General features: G+C 34.8%; 1 protein-coding gene across 2 annotated transcripts; it reads right to left on the bottom strand.

The window, feature by feature from the left end:
• Positions 1-8,148: 8,148 nt before the first annotated feature.
• Positions 8,149-12,599, bottom strand: LOC130046975 (uncharacterized). Of its 2 annotated transcripts, none has more exons than XM_056140884.1 (5): positions 12,282-12,599; positions 10,238-10,290; positions 9,531-9,671; positions 9,084-9,210; positions 8,149-8,982 (listed from the first exon to the last, which is right to left on the bottom strand). In XM_056140884.1, exons 1-5 carry the CDS (start codon positions 12,374-12,376, stop codon positions 8,562-8,564), a joined length of 837 nt encoding a protein of 278 aa, XP_055996859.1. In that variant the 5' UTR covers positions 12,377-12,599; the 3' UTR covers positions 8,149-8,561. The 2 variants fall into 2 exon arrangements, with proteins under 2 accessions (XP_055996859.1, XP_055996860.1); XM_056140885.1 differs by having other exon boundaries at positions 9,084-9,183.
• Between the last annotated feature and the right edge of the window lie 7,639 nt (positions 12,600-20,238).

The raw sequence follows: 20,238 nt of genomic DNA, 5'->3' as shown, positions 1-20,238 counted from the left end.
CAGCATGTAAGTATATTACATATGTACACGCAGGATCCAGTTCTGAACGTTTTATGTCTAAAGCAGGAAGGTTAGAATACTTATATAAAAGAGAATAATAGCATTATATGGGAGAATAAAAACACAATATGTTGACCTGATTACAGGGAGCACCAAGGGACAGTGCCTGTTAACAGTCTGGTAATAAATTTATTGTACCAGACTGTTGATCTTGTACTCCCAGTAACCAAGACAGCTTACAAGTGTAAAGTGAAGGAAATGTGTAGAATGCAACGACATGTACTTGCAGTATCACATTACACTGTTCAAAATCATCTTACTGAATACAGCATGCAAATATATTACATATGTACACGTAGGATCCAGTTATTCTGAATGTTTTATGTCTAAAGCAGGAAGGTTAGAATACTTATATAAAAGAGAATAGCGTTATATGAGAGAATAAAAACACGATATGTTGACTTGATTACAGGGAGCACCCAGGGACAGTGCATGTTAACAATCTGGTAGTAAATTGTTGTACCAGACTGTTGGTCTTGTACTCCCAGTAGCCAAGACAGTCTACAAGTGAAGAATATGATGAAGAAAGTAAATGTGCATAATGCAATGAAATGTAACATTTGTAGTATTATATCCCACTGTTTAAAATCATCTTACTAATTTGGATGAGGATATTTTCATCTTCATTGGTCATTAGCCAGATAAGCTTTTGATCATTGTCCAACTTTACAAAATTCTTACATGATTTGTCTATCATTTGGAATAAAATAACCCTTTCTTCTGAAAAATGACTACATGAGAATAAAAAATGTTTTTCGTCATCCACTGAATTGTTGTTGCATCTTAGACAAAATCTCTCGTGTCGAGGTATTTTTTTGGTAACGTCCCCTTTCAATGTTTATATGATAAGATTATGTCATTATATGATATGGTCATGTTATTATATGATGTGATAATATCATTATTATGATATGGTCATATCATTATATGATAAGATTATGTCATTATATGATATGGTAATGTCATTATGTAATGCGATAGCTTTGTTATATGATGTAGTAATATCATTACATAATGTGATGTCATACGATGTGGTATATTTATTATCCGATGTGGTAAATCAGAGGAAATGAACAGTTAGTGGCATTCATTGTTTAACATACTCAGAACTATCTCATTCAGACATATCCAAAACGGGGGGCACTTACATCTAAGAAAAACGGTTTCCCATTTAGAACTCACCAAGCATCTTCTCCGTTTCCACAAACATGGGATGAACAGGTAAAAAGACAACGGATTTTTTTTGTCCTGAATACATCCAATTAAAGACTACAAAGCTTCTTTCAAGACTGTTCCTGCTGAAGAGAGAGAGAGAGAGAGAGAGAGAGAGAGAGAGAGAGAGAGAGAGAGAGAGAGAGAGAGAGAGAGAGAGAGAGTGTGTGTGTGTGTGTGTGTGTGTGTGTGTTTAAATGTAAATTCTGACCTTACAATTAGAATTCTATGAAATGAGAAAAAGGTCCTTAATGCAATTGTAAAATGCAATGGTCATTTATTATAATGGCCCATCTCTAACGTCACTGAATAAGAACTCAAATATATCATAATGAAAGCTCCTAGTAAATCATATGAACTCGACCCTATTTCCACGTCTCTTCTGAAGAAGTATATTTAGAACCATTGCTTCCCTTGATCACCAGGATAGTCAACTCTTCTATCGACCAGGAAGTATTTCCTTCTATATTTAAGAAGGTGCTTGTTCGACCTCTTCTAAAAACCTGGACTTTACGAAGACCTTTTGAAAAACTACTAGTAACGACCAGTTTCCAATTTTTTATTTCCAAGATTCTGGAGAAAATTGTTGCTAGTAGGATGGACATCTTGACTCATATTCTTTACGAAATACACTCCAATCCACACACCGTGCTCGACATTCTACGGAAACGGTCCTCTTTAAAGTACATAGCGATATCATGTCGGTGCTAGATCATCAGTCTTTGTCCCCCTTGACTTACCAGCAGTCCTTTCTGTCTTCTACCATTAAATACTACTTAACGCCTTTCCGTTTCCTATGGAGTTAATGATGATGCCCTAGAGTAGATCAGATCCTATTTACAAGATAGACACCAGTGTGTTATCATTAAACCAATTGGGTCAGATACCCGTCAGTTACTCAGGAATTGTTATGGGTCCCAAATTAGACTACCTTTTCGCAAGACCCATAGGACCAATATGCCATCACCATGATATGAAGTATCATTGCTATGCGGAATCCTGCATCGCAGACACAAGATCTTCGATGACAAAGAGCCTTCTTTAATTAGATCAAGACAAGATTGAACTAATTCTAATTTCAACACAACAAAATTTGAACTGCGATCCTATGCTACATTTCAAGTGGGGGACCATACTATCAAAAGTACACCATCTGTGAAAAAATTAGGCTTATTTTCATATCAATATCTTGTAATGGAACAACAAGTGTCATCAGTCGTCAAACCATGTCATCATCAGATTTTTAACATTGTATGCATAAGACGCTAGTTGAAAAAGTCCTGATTAACGTCTTTGTAACATCTAAACTTGATTATGGAAACTGTCTATATTTTGGAGCTGGGAAAACATTGTACCGGCTTCCTCATGTTCAGAATACTAGTTATGACGTTACCGAAACTGGAACACATATTTCTGATTCTGGCGAAACTCCATTTGCTTCTCAACCATTACCGATCCCAATTCAAGATTTTGACCTATACAACCTATCATTGGGTCAAATGCTGTCTGATGTGTTTCATACCGAATGTTAGGCCGTTCTTGGTAAATTGATTTTGACTACGGATAACTCCGTTTACCTGATCATGATATACATGTAGGGCTCACGGCGGGTGTGACCGGTCGACAGGGGATGCTTACTCCTCCTAGGCACCTGATCCCACCTCTGGTGTGTCCAGGGGTTCGTGTTATGTTGTATTGCTTATAAAAGTTATGATACTGATCACTGTTCGTTATCTTCACCTTTCATATATATTGCTCCTTCTACAAATCAGCGCCACATCACTCACCATTCCCGTCAGGTGTTGAAGCAGCAACTCCGCACAAATGGTTGACAAGATCTTTGTCCACTTTGGGAGATTTCCACAGTCATTTTATTTGGAGAACGACACAATTTTTTTCCATTCCTATAAATATATGTTGGTAAACTTTTCTCGAATACACAGATATTTGGTGTTAAGCGAAGAGAGGGACCAAATCGAGTCATAATGGCGGATATTCCGGTGAAACGTCATTGTCTTCCGATAAGAAAACCTTATTTACTCGTGTAACAAATAGCTTAGTAACCCGCAAACAGAAGTCTTCTTTTCATAAAGGTAAATTTAGTTGAAGTTCTTCTCAACGCTTTATTGAAGGGGAGATATCTGACGTAGATACGAGCGCTAAAATAAGTTGTTCATAAACAAAGCGATACCGTTAGAAGCGCAGGGAAAACGTGCAAAACCACAGGCCTAGTGCTAAGATTTTTTTTATCATGCCAACATCTGCCGTGACCGGAGAACTCCGAGTTTAAGGTCATATCCTAAAGACTCGTGACTCTCACTTCTTAATGCCGAGAATTTGGTGAAGAACTACCAAAATTATACATCTTATGTTTGATGAATCCATGTCATCAGCAGGACTCGAACTCACGACCTCTAAGTTACGATGCGAGCGCTCTACCACTGAGCTACAGCGATCGGTCAAGAAACGAAGGTAAGTTCACATGATTTTATAATACCTTGTATTTCAAACAAACCTTTTATCATAAATATTTTAAATGAATGGTTATCACCGACTCATCATCAATATCATTACTGAATTAATTAGATTTTTAAAACATACAGATATGTATCACGTGTAAGGAAATGATTACGAATAATGCTACATGTATTTCTATCTGTCACCTTATCTTTATTATTGAAAGTCCTTGCATATATGAAAAAGTGTTTTTGAATTTTAAAGATATATTTTGTACATGCATGTATAGGAATTTCATTTTTGGTTATGTTTTAAAAGGAAAGGGGGAGTACCATGACAGATTAGGGTGCTACCGTGCTACATGTACATACACCCTGTTTCATTGGCCCTGAATATTTTTATTCAAGTTTAATGACATAACATCTAAATCAGGTAAATAGTTACATAAAATACCAAATGCTGTAAAATAAAATATTAAATAGAATATTGCAGCCACTAAAAGTTTCATTAATTAGATTGTAACATTTCTTCCTGAAGCGGAACACATTTACTTCTGTGTCCAGCGATGAAGGTGAATGATGTTTATGATAACTTCTTTGTACATAGTTACAGTATGTGGAAGGGATGTACATTGTTGAACGTGACAGTTTGGAAGAAGAAATAGGTAAAGGAATTGTTTACCTCTGATTGAAATTTTATTTTAAAATTATTTTATTTATGAGATTCACAAGAAATACATTGAAATGTATTTATTTGTGTGTGTTAACACTCATCCATTTTAATTCAATATGTGGTCTTTGTTTTATTTTGTTTTAAATGTTTGTTGCCTGCATATATTTTTCTATTTCCTCGAATCTAATTTTTTTTTATCCTACTGTTGTAGCCTGTTATGTTGACAATATCATACTCCTTAACAGCACATGCATTTTATTTTACTGCTTTGTTCATATGGGCAATAAAATTCTGTACAAAAAAGTTTATTCTTACAATAGCATTGTATATTTTTCTTCCTGTATCGTTTCTCAATTATCTGAGAAAGATTTTGTGGCTTTTGGACGATTGATTGATTGTATATTGTTTTACGTCCCTCTCGGGAATATTTCACTCATATGGAGACGTCATCACTGACAGTGAAAGGCTACAAAATTTAGGCCTATGCTCGGCACTTATGGCCATTTAGCACGGGGGGATCTTTATCGTGCCACATCTACTGTGACATGGGACCTCAGTTTTTGCAGTCTCATTAGTCGCCTCTTACGACAAGCAAGGGGATACTGAGGACCTATTCTAACCCGGATCCGCACGGGATTGGCTTTTGGACGAAAATATATTGCCAATTGTATAATTTTCTTACAAAAAGTACCAGGTTGTTTAGATCTTGGTATTTTAGGAAAGATAACTCTTCCATCCGGCATTTCAAAACCAACATTTTAAATAAAGCTTTTTATATATGACTGTATAGAAACTTTTTTCAATTTCACCTTTCCATATCATTAATATTCATGTATATTTTCTATTTAGAGGAGTTGGTACAGATTTGACCACCAGTTTTCAAGAAATGAATGTTGAAAAAAAAACTTTATTCTGAAATAAAAAAAAATATATGATTACTAAAAATATTGTTTTCTTTAATTTTCATTCAAACATCATAAACAGGAATATCTCAAACGACAAAATGAAGATGTCTGGAGTACGCAATTGAAAATTAATGAAAAATTAACGACAAATACTTGTGGTCTGGGGTTATTACAGATGTTTCTATAAATATATGAAGAATTGGTACAGGTAAAATCACCAGGTGTGTCATTCCACCTTAATTTATTATAACCCTTCCGCATCTATATCTTTTAATTAAGATTATCCGCATTTATCTTTATTGGTGCAATTTTGTATCGGTTTGGTTTGTTAATTTGTGCCCTCAAGGGGAGATTACCTGAATTCAACAGCCGGGTGAGGGTGCACAGTGAGTAGTTTTCAAGTATGATTAGTATTTTTTGCACATTCAATATATCTTCATCCATGTTTCAAGAGTGTCTGCCATGTGTATTCAGATGGATTTAAGTTAAGAACTTACTAAAACTAATGTTTTGGACATTTTCGTACAGGATAGAAAATACTTCCATGCGTTTCCTAGATGTAATTTCTGATTGATTGATTTATTCGCTGTTTTCTGCCACACTCAACGATTTTTCAGTTATTTGGTGGCGTTTTTCATTGGTGCAAGAGGGAACCCAGATACAATGTGCTTGGGAAGAGACCACTGATCTTCCGAAAGAAAACTAGGAAACTTTTCACTTACCGGCATGAGCGGGATTTCGAGTATATCTTAAATAGATTTATAGCGATCTACCAGAATGTCTAATCTCTTGTTTCTGTTGGATGCCTAAGCCAACCAACGTTTTGTATTTTTGCTTTAATATCCAATATTCCATGCCAATTCTGGTTACTGACACACCGTATTCAGAAAGCGTGACGCCCTTCCTTGATTGTTACCTATGATCGATAATTAGTGGGGTGATAATTATAAATACAATGGCAAGGTTACCCAACCATGAAGCATGGACTTAGGGTGTGCCAAGTTATGTGGTACACACAAAAATCTTTTGTTTGAAGTGTGAAAGATGTACTACCGAATCAACCCAATGTATTTTATGAAATCCCGTATTCCCGTTTTCATTAGTCAAGTTTGCCTATAATATCCAAACTATTACTACCGCATTAATTTCATGGATTAAATTTGATTTTGAACAACTGGCTTTAAACTGATTATCGATTATTATTCATCATGATATAGGGCTCACAGTGGGTGTGACCGGTTGACAAGGGATTGCTTACTCTTCCTAGGCACCGGATCTCGTGTGTCCAGCGGTCCGTGTTTGTAAAACTCTCTATTTTGTATTGGTTACAGGAGTCATGAGATTGATTACTCTTCGTTATCTTCACATTTCATTCAATAACATTGATTTTTGCAAAACCCATTGTATAAAACTCCCATTCTTTCACCATTTCAAATCATAAACTAGTTCTAATTACTACTCATCTGAAATTATCAGAATTGTATAGAGCGTACCTTTTGCAACATACCATACACTGTACATCAGAGTAATGTTTGGTTTCTGGCAATCTTCCTTTATCCACTTCTGAATTGCGAGATGGCGATCAGTTATGATGGTCCCAATCTCCAGATTATTGTTCTTCATCCATTCAACAGTCCGCTTCAAACCTTTCTCCATTGCTGTTTTGCTCTTCATTCCTCTACAGAAAACTAACGAAAAAATGATATATCCGGTACATTGATGTTTTTGCAACAACATACTATGATATCATTTTTATCTTTTTATCTATCAACAAACTGATAATTCTTTCATTCAAAGTACCTATGTCATGCTCTGTATTTGAAATAAGTTCAGTCAAATTGATTGCTAGTAAATTGCATAAGTTGACACTTTTGTATCATTAATGCACAAAATAAACAAACTGAATTCATGTCTTTACTAGCGACTTAGATTTGACATGTATTTAGAACCAAAACTTGATACGACGGTTAATTTACCTTCACTAGCGTGGTGACAGCACCATCTTCGAGGTCAATGATACTGTAAGATCCGAACTTGGTACAGCGACCAGGTGTTTTGACACGGACGTCGGCTCCTATAACTTGTAATCTACCAAGACATTTCTTTCTTCCAAAGCATAAACAAATTGTTCATTACAAATGTTTTCTTCATAGAATCTTTAGTAGCATATTTATGTATCACGCACATTCTCCCATACATGCTTATAAGGAAGGGGTTGGAAGAGAATACGTGATTTTCTCAAATTTTACCATCAATGAATATTACTTTTCTGTATTATAGAATTTTCAAAGAAAAAATTGTATGATTTGGAATATGTTTTTTCTCTGAAGATGAATTGGACAACGGGATATGTCGGTGTGAAAAGGACTCATGATATGTCAAATTTTTATTTTGCAAATTCGACGAGAAATTGCAATCATATTTTACACAACTGTTGATAATAGTGCATTCATTAGAGAATGGGGGATGTCATATAGTAGGAAGTTATCCTCTTGATCATCCTTAAGAGGAAATTGTTGGTAGGAGTTATGGGATTGATCACTGTTCATTATCTTCACTTTTCATTCATTCATTAAAGATATCTTTCTGAGGAGAAATTTAAACTGCATTTACCTTCTACCCTTGATGATATTTATACATGTATGTAATGGAAAGCATTATACATATTCTTCTAATTTTCGAATTCATTTACTTTTCCCAATATATGTATAGTGTACTGTAAATATTGGGTACAACGTATACTTCATAGGTTGTTCACTGCTTATGTCGTCTAATCTGTGATACATTTGTCTATAAACAACATTCAAAAAGGAAAGGAAATCGAATAAAAAATAGATAAGTGTATAATTCATTTAATATAGTAAACACACTAGATACTTTACGCCAATCTACTTTGTGCAATAGGCATTTGAGGAGAGTCCTTCGAGCACACTCCTTAGTGACTAGAACAGATACTAGACATTTAATTAATTCTTTCTAGAATTAAAACATTCATCATTCAAAAATACCAGCAACGTGGATTTAACCGAAAGTTAGTAGAATTGGTATAAATCATATACATGTTGCCTAAAAGTCCTCAGAATGCAAGGAAATAATTCATAAGTATTCATTCAATGTATAAAAATGCACAAAAAATCGACCAATGCAATTTCTTTAAAAAGATATGATTGAAACGATTTGAAACGACACTGAATAATGAATTTGTATAACTCTGACTTCGTCTAATCATAGACTTTCTAGTCCTGATAGAGATAACTAGATGGTAAAATCAAATCCATTCGGGTGAACTACACTATAAGGTCTCGAGTTTTTTCCACTACGTTCATCATTGGAGGGATGTGTTTTTTTAATATTTCCCCCATCAGAAGTGTCTGTGCTACTTCCACTTTCTTCATCCACCAGTACATGTGGATTACGTATTATGGTCGTACTGTACTGGTCTGCTGGAATATCCACTGATGTAAATTTAGGGAATATGATTCGACTGTAGTCATGTGTCACATGCTTTTCAAATTCTCTATTATATGTGTATTTCGTAATATCGATGTCACTGTATTGTCTATATTCGTGTACATTGCTCGTGTAACGAATCAACTGAATGTTTTGTGACTTTTTCTGTGGGATTGACTTCATTTTCATGGCTTTGTCCACTTTATACTTTCCTTCTCTTCGTATTCTTGAAAAATAGTTAGGAAAACGAACTTAACAAGTTGAAAATATTTGCGTGTGTTACAAAGTTATACTCCTAAGTATTCATTCTTAGATTTGCATACTTACCTATATAAGCAGATCATAAAACACATGATGAAACTTAGAATCAACAAAGTCGTTATTGCAGGAACCATTAGACTAACAAACGGGCATGGTCCTTTGTTGTCTGTCGTAGTTTGTGCGTTTTTGGAATCTAACTCATTAATGGAAAAATCAGGTTATTTTAAGCGAAATTCATAGAAATCATATCAATATCACAATGTAATCAAAATTTGATATAATATTTTATATCAGTCGAGGGGAAGCTTGGCTGTAATGTTAGGGCTTCACGATTTTTAGTCCTTTGTAAGATCGATTTTGTGATTACATTTTGTATATAGCATGAAGGGTACTTACATGTGTGTACCTCTCTTGTTTGTTCAACAATGATGAAGCGAACAAACATTCAAATCTTTGCATGGACCAATAGGGATGTCTTTTTTTCTAATTTGTCAAACCACATGCTAAACTTACTTTTACTTTTGGGTTCGATGCATCCGACGTACTGATTACAGGTTTCTGATTTAGTACAGTTGCAAGCCTCTCTACACGATTTTCCGAAATATCCATTCACACATTGTTTATCGCAATTGTCTCCGAAGAAACCAACACATTCTGTTTGCAAAAAACAAGTTGTAATCAAACACATGATAATTTGAAAACATTCACTTCATAACATTCAATAATTAGAAAAAGTATTTTTTGACTGTCTAGTAAATTTCATTATGAATCCCAATCCATTGCTTCTGTGTAAATAACATGTATACATGGTTACCTAAACAACCATATGCATTTTTTATGAGATAAAAGAAGGAATATTCATTAGAATTGTCTTGTAAATTTCTCTGTACAATTCACTTAATTTTCTCTAGAGCACAGTTCAACAGATATCTGATTCTATGAAATGTGAATACAATACTAGTAGAATAAAGATAATAAATTTTGTTATATAAAAATTTGTTGTGGAAATGGACAAATTATTGAATGAAAGTGTATTTAATGATGACAAAAATGTATACATGGTGTCAAACACACGTAACGTTATTGAACTCGAGTAACTTTTTTTCGGAATCTTACAGATAGTTGTATTTGATAATTAACACAATCATTATAATTTTCCTACAAAAACACTCTGTTGCCATACACCGGCCTGTTTGATGTTAATCTACTGAACCACTTACCAGTGCATTCACCCTCTATTTTTCTGTAACCGGAACAACAATATTTTGTATTACTGTAAAAGATGAATATAAAGAAAGTTAACTTAAAATTAAAAGTGGGTGATTCATAGTGCAGAAACGCAGCAATATTTCTTTTCAACATTTATTTTTACAAAATTGCTACATACTTGATTATAATTAAATCATACCAATTGATCATATTACTTTTTTGTATTCCTTGTGGAGGTTATGAGATTGATCACTATGCACTGTCTTCACTTTTTATTAAATAAAATCTGTTTGATATTAAGTTTATATGAAATACTTTATCACGTTAACAGGGCGAAAACGCAGCCAGTGTATACTTTTATTTAGATATATCCATCGCAAGCGCATAAAATTCAAAAAATTCCGGACGGTTGCGGACAGCTGTCAAATATCCTAACACGACTGTAGATATTTATGTAACGCGGGAAAAAAACGTTAGTGTAAACAGTGCAATGTGACGTCAAAGTAACTTCGCTGTTATCAACTATAACAACACGTACGAGGTGTCAAACAATATACATCTCAAATTGAGTGTGTTCAGTATGACTGATTATGAACTGAGTAAAATTCAGGAACATAGATTTTACTGTTATAAGGCCAAGATAAATTATATTGTGTTTCCGGTATTCCAAACCTACCTATATGTACCTTTTTCGTTGCCGACCCTTAATATTTTATTAACGATATATATGAATAAAATAAAAATCCAGAATTTTTGCAACCGAAATATTTTCTTTTTGCATTCAAGTTCCTCCTATTTACATTTTACAGAATGGTCAATACTTATATTTATCTATTTTGTTATACCTCTTGTAAGAAGATTCCAGTGACAGGAAAAGTACAACAACTATTATTGATCTTCAATATGTGTGAAAAATTATGAAACAATTAATCTTTTTCATATTGCTTATGTTTTTACACAGGAAATACAAAGTTTTAAGTAGATGATAAACTATTTCGCGTTCGTAGCAGTTAGAAGTCACCTCGATAGCAATGTGTAATTCCGTAATGTTATCTGTGTGTTGGGAAAACTTAAATGTCTCATTCTGGAACATTAGTGAATGGAAAATGTGTGACGGTCGGCGACGTTTTGCATAAGTCTCTCGACTCGATGTGGTACATGTGTTACCATATCAGCTCACTCCGCTCATAAATATCATAAATATGTAAAATAAGTTACACGATTGCAAGTAATATACATTCCCTGAGAATTATATTATAGAACTTTGATAGTTTTGCACGCTATTTTGATCTATATAACTTCAATACTTTGATTTAGTTTTTTTACTACTACAAATATATTTGATGCTTTGATATACAATTGATAATAGTTTTCTATAATACACAATAGTTAACTACAACTGATAAGTACATTTTTGGTTAAAGTCATTTTAGCAAGCATTGTTACCTTTAACAATCAGAAGGCTTTTAAAAAAAGCAGAAGTAATACCAAAACAGAATAAGGCTCATATACAATGATTTTGACTACGGATAACTCCGTTTACTTGATCAAGATATAGTGCTCACGGCGTGTGTGACCGGTCGACAGGGGATGCTTACTCCTACTAGGCACCTGATCCTACCTCTGGTATATCCAGGGGTCCGTATTTTCCCAATTCCTTATTTTGTATTGCTTATACGAGATATAAGATTGATCACTGTTCGTTATCTTCGCCTTTCATACTGTACTACAGTCAAAACTGAGAGACTAACCGAAGATGTTTTACACAAGTAGTGACTATTCCTTCGCAAAGTCCGTGGTATATAAGGCAAAAGTCACGAGTCTTACGGTATGACCTTTAAAACGGAAGTCATGTGTCACAGTAGGTGTTGCCACGAAAATGAATCCTCACTGCTACATGTACGTCATGCATTGATCAAAAACTTATGTTGCTTCACCTAAACCTAGTGAAAATTTTTACATCACTAAAATGTTATCTAATGAGATGTAAAACAATATATAAACCAGTTGAAAGACTTATTCTTATTTCACTTCTTACAATATATAAAACCGTACTTTGAATCTCCTTCCAAACATACTCCTTCTTTTTCACAAACAATCCATTTTATATAAAATGCATGCAATATGAAAATCTGCAGAAAAACGACCATTTTGACAGCTATTCTGGAAATGTTGAAAATTTTGATAGGGTCCTATATTCGTAATTCAATTTTAATGGTTTCCTCATTAATAGTCACGACATACTTGACAACAGTATATTATACATCATAAAGAATAAAGTGCGATGACTATCAAAAGCTGCCCTCTAAAATGCTCAAAACGAACAAGTTATGAAATAAAATATTATAAGCACAACAAATAAAATCAGTTACTGGATTGTCAATTTTAAACCTCATAGATAGGATTGAATTCCCAAAATTTCCCGTTTTCTCCTAAATGTTCTAATTTGTTTTTCTAAATTGACTTTGAAAAGTATAGATGCACATTATCATATCATAAATTTTACTTCCCCGTGTAATTTTATTATTTACATTCTTTCCCATGCTATACTAGTCTTTAAAGAGACTGATTCACTTACCCACCCCCTTTTGTTTTTCACTTTTAAAGGGAAAGGCAACCTTAACCACATTGTTGCCTTTATGAATACAGTATTACAAACAAAAATCCTTGCTTAACAATTAAATCATTATTAATCTATCTTATATTTCAAATTACCCGCCACCAAGAGAGAGACCATTGTAATTTAATTTATTACGTCACACCGTCGGTTCCGGTTTATTTCATCAGCAGCACTGTAAAAGGACAAGTCACAAACAGTTAAGTATGGAACCGTATAGATTTGAGCCCGATCTTTCGCAAGAAGAATTTAAGAAAAGAAGACGTTCAGTCGAGTCGCAGACCAAGCAGATGGTACTCGTTTTTTAATACATGTAAATGTCTCAAACCTCAACTTGTCATTACGCAAATGATGGATCCACAGTTTACATATAGTATTTTCTTTTCAAATAACTTTGTTGGGTCAGGAATTTCAGGGGGAAAACTTTTTTCACAACTCCCCTTCGCCTAAGTGTAATTAGGTGCTTGACAGGAAGGCATCCACCTATTTACAATGTATTCGTAAAATCTACCACATGCACATCTTTGATGATCTAAGAACCTCATGAAAACCGGAATAGAAGGTGTGACGTGAAAATTATTGATTTTTGTGGTCCTGGATACAAAAGAGTTCCACATCATGGCGGCCTCTATAGATGGCGGGAATTTCAATTTTTAACATTTTAGAATTAGTACTGAGGCTTATCTAGGCCGTATATCAACAGAATAGTATGACAAATCTTTATCATATAATCAATCCTATCATTTATCATTTATACATTTTTGGGTTTATCTACTATCTAATGTATTTAAAAGGTTTCACATAATCCCACCTCTGGTATACCCAGAGGTCCGTGTTTGTCCAACTTTCTATTTTGTATTCCTTATAGCAGTTGTAAGATTGATTATTGTTCGTTATTTTTACCTTTCATTTACTTGATTCTTTTGTATGAAGAGAAAGTGATACGCACCTTCTTTGCTTTCCACAGATAAGCCCCCTGTTTCATCTGAACATATCAATAACCAGTTATTTCTTTATTTAGCATGGATGTATGAAAGGTGAAGATAACGAACAGTATTCAATCTCATAAATCCCATAAGCAATACAAATTAAAGTTGGGGAAACATGGACCCTTAGACATACAAGCGGTGGGATCATGTACCTAGGAAGTGTAAGCATCCCCTGTCGACCGGTCATACCCGCCGTGAGCCCTACTGGTATATCTTGATGAGGTAAATGGAGTTATGTGTAATCAAATTAATGTGTCTTGAACAGCCTACATGTTGTAACTATCGGTATGACACAAGTCAGACAGGATTTGACACAATGATAGCTTGTATTGGCAAACTAGATTGTTATAACGACCATATAATTTGCGAAATGCTGACTTTTAACGAGATTGTTGAAACCACCGAACCGTCAACTTGTTTGTCAGTAGCCTGCATCGATTTAAAAACGAACAAGCTCTTACGTATCGAATCAGTTGAGAGATATAAACACCATGTGAAGATGATAATGGAATATTGCTATATAAATATGGGCAGTTGACGATGGAGAACGAAGGTTGCTTATGTTTGACGGTATCTATTCCTTTGTTTATATTTGAGTTTACGGAGCTGGCGGCATGATTCGGAAGGGGTATCATTCATGACCCGTGGTGGTTCAAAGATCTGTGATTGGCAACGGTCAACAGGGGATGCTTACTCCTCCTAGGCACCTGATCCCACCTCTGGTGTGTCCAGGGGTCCGTGTTTGCCCAACTATCTATTTTGTATTGCTTGTAGGAGTTATGAGATTGATCACTGTTCGTTATCTTCACCTTGCATCCACAATCATAGAGTTCAGTCTATATTCAAGTGTTAAAAAAACAAGGGACGTTATTGGCCAAACTTTACCGCGCTTCAAAAGCGGATCATATTTTGCAGGTAGAAAGGTGATAATTTTCTCGTTTCATTCATATATAACATGTACCATTTTCTTGTTGGTGATATTGAAAAAATAGCATTACAATATTGCATTGTTACCTCTGACGCTATCTTCTGACGGTCGCTTTTCCGGAACAACGTCATCGACCTTATAGGATTTACAGTCCCCTGATTCTCCTAGAATATTTTTTTCTAAAAGTAACAATTCTAACTTTTTATATAAAAATACTCATTGAGATCAAAGACTATTAAAAACTGGTATGCTATGGAAAATACATTATGCATTTACATGGATTTCAACAGTCTCGATTGAAGTCAGCATTTCGCAAATTCTATGGTCGTTATAACGATTTAGTTCGTCAATACAACCTCGCATTGGGTCAAATGCTGTCTGACGTGTTTCATACCGATTGTTAAGACGTTCTTGGCACACTGATTTGACTGCGGATAACTCCGTTTACCTGATCGGGATATGGGCTCACGGCGGGTGTGACCGGTCAACAGGGGGATGCTTACTCCTCCTAGGCACCTGATCCCACCTCTGGTGTGTCCAGGGGTCCGTGTTTGCCCAACTATCTATTTTGTATTGCTTGTAGGAGTTATGAGATTGATCACTGTTCGTTATCTTCACCTTGCATGTAACTGTATCATGGTCATAGACATTTTGTGGAAGAATCCTTTATTAATTAGAGTGAGGAAAATAATGCGTGTGTTTGCCAAAAATTGTTGAGTGGAATACAATCATATTTTCGAAGGTGCTGTTCGATGTCCTCCTATTCAAATGAATTATGGAAAATAAAATGGCTCTTAATTAAAAACGTCGATTGAGTCGGATAAATTACTTGTTATGCCATATACACCAAGGACTATATAACTGGTCTGCTTACATGTGTAGCGAAAAAAGTAACATACATCCCAACTATTTAGCTCTTGGGATATAACGTATCAGTTATTTAATCTTATTTTGAAAAGACAGGACGTCCAAACATATTCCCGTGACCTTTAAAAACGAAAGTAGAATAATTTCCAATCATCATGCGGTGTTTGACTGGACATACATGTACTTATTAAATCGCAAAGTAAGTAAAAGTTTATGAGGTTACATGATGGAACAGTTTGCTTCAGTTCTATAACATGCAAAATATTGACTTTGCGTATCGAAAACAGCCGATTTCCGCATTCATTCTTTATCAAAATTCATATTGTTTGCAACGATATTGATAATGAAAGAAGAATATCAAAGGATAATTAAACATGCAAAATATAAATCTGGTTGTTGCGTGCAAAAGGTTATTTTTCAGTTCTATAACATGCAAAATATTGAATTTGCGTATCGAAAACAGCCGATTTCTGCATTCATTCTTTTTAAAATTCATATTGTTTACAGCCAACAACCGACACTATATTGATAATGAAAGAAGAATATTAATGGATAATTAATCATGCAAAGTATAAATCTGGTTGTTGCATGCAAAACTATTTGTTTCTGATAAAGTTTATTCATAATTTATTTCAAATCAACAGATTCCGCTAAACAACTCCTCTTTATCGTATATTCATGATGTCATAATGCAAGGCGAAGATAACGAACAGTGATCAATCTCATAATTCCCATAAGCAATACAAAATAGATAGTTGGGCAAACACGGACCCCTGGACACACCAGAGGTGGGATCAGGTGCCCAGGAGGAGCAAGCATGCCCCGCCGACCGGTCACACCCGCCGTGAGCCCATAATAAAATATTAGGTCATTTTCATGTCAGTGAGATTAGAAGAACATCCTAGTTGTGTAAATGCAAGGTGAAGATAACGAACAGTGATCAATCTCATAACTCCTACAAGCAATACAAAATATATAGTTGGGCAAACACGGACCCCTGGACACAGGAATAATTAAGCATGGTATGAAAGTTGAAAAAATGAAAACAATCTCAACGGTATATAGCCAATAACGTACCTTATTCTTTTAAGTATAGACTATACAGCATATACCATATGGGCGGTTTAGAATTTACAGTTTGGACTACATTTCTATGAAATATCCCGAGAGATGTTGCTTTCTGGATTCTAAGCTTGATGAATTTCATTTCCTAATCGTAAAAATAATTTGTTATTTTATCAGATTCTATGAAAAAAAAATGTAATCTGGTCATATGCACGTGACTTGAAAGATAAACATCGATATTTCCTACAACATACATCTCATTTCTGCGGAAGCACTGCCGCATATCCTTTACCAGTCTTCCTTATGTTTGCACAAATTGATACTAGAGTTAGTACAGACACACTGTGAGGTCATTACCATCCAAACATTCTGGGAATAAGAATCAATGTTTGGGAGGCCCAAAATGATTTTTGTGAACATGAAAATGTGGACATAACGAACAGTAATCAATCTCATAAATCCCATAAAGATTACAAAATTAAGAGTAATACAAACACTGACCCTTGGACACACCAGAGGTGGGATCAGGTACCTAGGAGGAATAAGCATCCCCTGTTGACGGGTCACACTTTTAGTGAGGCCTTCATCTTCATTAGATAAACGGATTAATCCGTAGTCAAAATCAGTATGTCAAGAACGGTCTAACACTTCAGACAAAACTGGACCTAACGACATGTGTTTGCAATATAATGACCATAGAATTTGCAAAATTCTGCCTTCAAATGAAACTGTTGAAACCCTTGTAACATCAATTTATTTGTCAGTAGCGTCTCGATTTAAAATTGATCATCGCTCATAACTCCTATAAGCAATACAAAATAGAGAATTCGGAAAACACGGACCTCTGGATATACCAGAGGTGGGAGCAGGTGCTTAGGAGGAGCAAGCATCTCCTGTCGACCGGTCACACCCGCCATGAGGCCTATATCTTGATCAGGTTAACGGAGTTATCCGTAGGCAAATTATGTGCCAAGAACGGCCTAACAATAGGTATGAAACAAATCAAACAAAATTTGACCCAATTATAGGTTGTATTGACAAACTAAATTGTTATAACGACCATATAATTTGGGAAATCTTACCTTAAACGAGACTGTTGAAACCCTAGCACAATCAACTTGTTTGTCAGTAGTCTGCCTCGATGTAGAAGCTTTTGAATAAATTCTGCTTCATAAGAATATAAAAAGGCCTGCTAACAAATGAGCACAACTTGTACCCATATAATTTTCAATACACTGACGATCTTTTCACCAAAGACTACGAAGTTAATGTCAATGAGGAACTCCAGCATCTTTTTAGTTCAACTTCATAGTACTTGTATGGAATCGGTGGTGTTTTACAAAGTGATTTTTTGATAACTGATCACTATATATGAACATTCATTTTTCCGTTTTTTGTTGAAGAAGCAACTATCTATGTTGTCAAAAAGTATAGTGGTACAGTACGTTTGAAATTTCTCCTTCACAGCTTTTAATATGTTCGCGAGGGGCAAACATAGGTGCTTGGTAAAACATTTACTGGTTCCAGTGATGTATCTTTGTTAGGATTTTTATGAACTTTGGGAATCCAGTATAGTACAGTAACTCATATTCATCAACCCCAGTGACTGAATATTAAATGTGTCTAAAACAGAACAACGATTTGAAGATTTTCATCTTTAGAAAGGGCAGTCGAAGAGTTAAGTACGATTACCTAATATTGAATTAACACCAAGTTCGTTTACAATACAGTTGTAATAATGAGCTTTACAAACAAAGACAATGTTGTTACAAGCTTTGTTAGCTAGAATTAAAACATTTTCCTCTTGTAACCTATCAAATTCTTTTATCATTTCTGTTTTGCTAAACACAGAAGGATAGATGGTACGTACTTTTGTTTTAATGCGTGTAATACGAGATTTTAATAATTCTCTTCTACCGTATATACTCGCCTATAAGTCGGTTTTTTGGGAGTCAATTTTTGGTCCAAAACTCTATGTCCGACTTATAGGCGCGTTATAAGAAGATTGGTATTTTTCAGGGCGGCGTAAAGTAGTGTTTTTTAAATATCTAGACGTATTGTTTATGTATTTTAAAATGATGTATAAAGTACAAGTATTTACATATTTTTATCTAGTTTAAAATTATTTACATACCCGTAACTAATACTTTCAATTCAATTTCAATTCGTTTATCGATAAAATTGAATTACGAACCCGATTTAATATTGAAATATTCATATTATGTATACCGGCTGAAATATATTTCTTAAAAGATTGAATATTGTTAACAGATAATTTAAATCATCATTCTTGACTCTTAAAAACTCTATTGTTGATACAATGAATTATACCGGAATCCCACAATAACAGTTTTCGCGAGGCGCGTGCCACTAAGTAAACACAGTGTCAGGTACTGGTCATTAGGAGACCATAATTGCTTAGGTAATCAAGGGATCATGGTCCATGATAGATCAAGGGATGCATTTAAACCCCAAACGGATATGGTTTGGATATTTAGCGCCTCGTAATTATTAATTTCTCAAAATATTTTTTGAAACATAGGTAAAAACACTAGAGCATTGACTTGAAATGGTCAACCTATTCTGACAAAAATTTGTACCGACTTATAAACGGGTCAATGACAAATTCCTACAAAATAACCTTAAAAAATACAACCGACTTATAGGCGGACCGACTTATAGGCGAGTATATACGGTACTTTTAATCCATTCTGACATGTTATTAAGTTCTTTTTCATATTTAGTCCATCGTCTGGCGGTATTTGGCAGTGACTGTGATGTGGATCCTGACGGTTGTCACTGGTTTCCGTGTTTCAGACTGAAGTATATTTTGAGTGTTGACTTATGGACTAATTCAGATGAACAGTAATATCCATTAACAGCGTTCACGGACTTAGGACTCTTGGAACGTCCATGAACTTGTGAATGTGTTGACATGGTGACGGGTCCGGCAATAGACACTCTTAACAATAAATATTAATTGTCCTTGTATTTTATTGTATATTAAAAAGTCTTGTTTTGACTAATCAGAAAGAGGGTCATCTTGACAATGTTATAAATGATTTCTATTCTTCAAAACTTGAGGAATGTGTATAAAATCTGAAAGTTTTTCTAAAATCATAAACGGCATCAATCAGAAAAACCTTGAAGCAAAAATCGGATGCTACGCAAAACTACTTAGATACATATTTACCCTAGTACATCTCTAACGTTGTTTCAGGATGCCACTGAACAAGAACTCAAATCTCTCATAATTAAAGCTCCTAGTAGATCATATGAACTCGACCCTATTCCCACGTCTCTTCTGAAAAAGAATATAGAATAATTGCTTCCCTTGATCACCAGGATCGTCAACTCCTCTATCGACCAGAAAATCTTTCCTTCTATATTTAAGGTGTTGAAGTAGCAACCCAGCACAAGTGGTTGTCAAGCTCTTTGTCCACTTGGGGAGTTTTCCAGTGATTTTGCTTAGACTCAGTCTTTTTTTTCAGTCCTGTAAGTATAACGTTTTCTCGAATACAAAGAGATTTGGTGCCAAACGAAGCG

The sequence above is a fragment of the Ostrea edulis genome, chromosome 6 (genome assembly GCF_947568905.1).
Source record: "Ostrea edulis chromosome 6, xbOstEdul1.1, whole genome shotgun sequence".
NCBI lineage: Eukaryota > Metazoa > Mollusca > Bivalvia > Ostreida > Ostreidae > Ostrea > Ostrea edulis.
This window is presented reverse-complemented; position numbering and strand designations above follow the sequence as displayed.

Bases quoted from the DNA above. Each gene is read 5' to 3' on its own strand.
- LOC130046975 (XM_056140884.1), bottom strand. From the start codon at position 12,376: ATGGTCGTTTTTCTGCAGATTTTCATATTGCATGCATTTTATATAAAA. The intron at 10,291-12,281 runs GTACGGTTTTAT...CATCTTTTACAG, and splicing joins TGTTTGGAAGGAGATTCAAA to TAATACAAAATATTGTTGTT. The intron at 9,672-10,237 runs GTAAGTGGTTCA...TTTTGCAAACAG, and splicing joins AATAGAGGGTGAATGCACTG to AATGTGTTGGTTTCTTCGGA.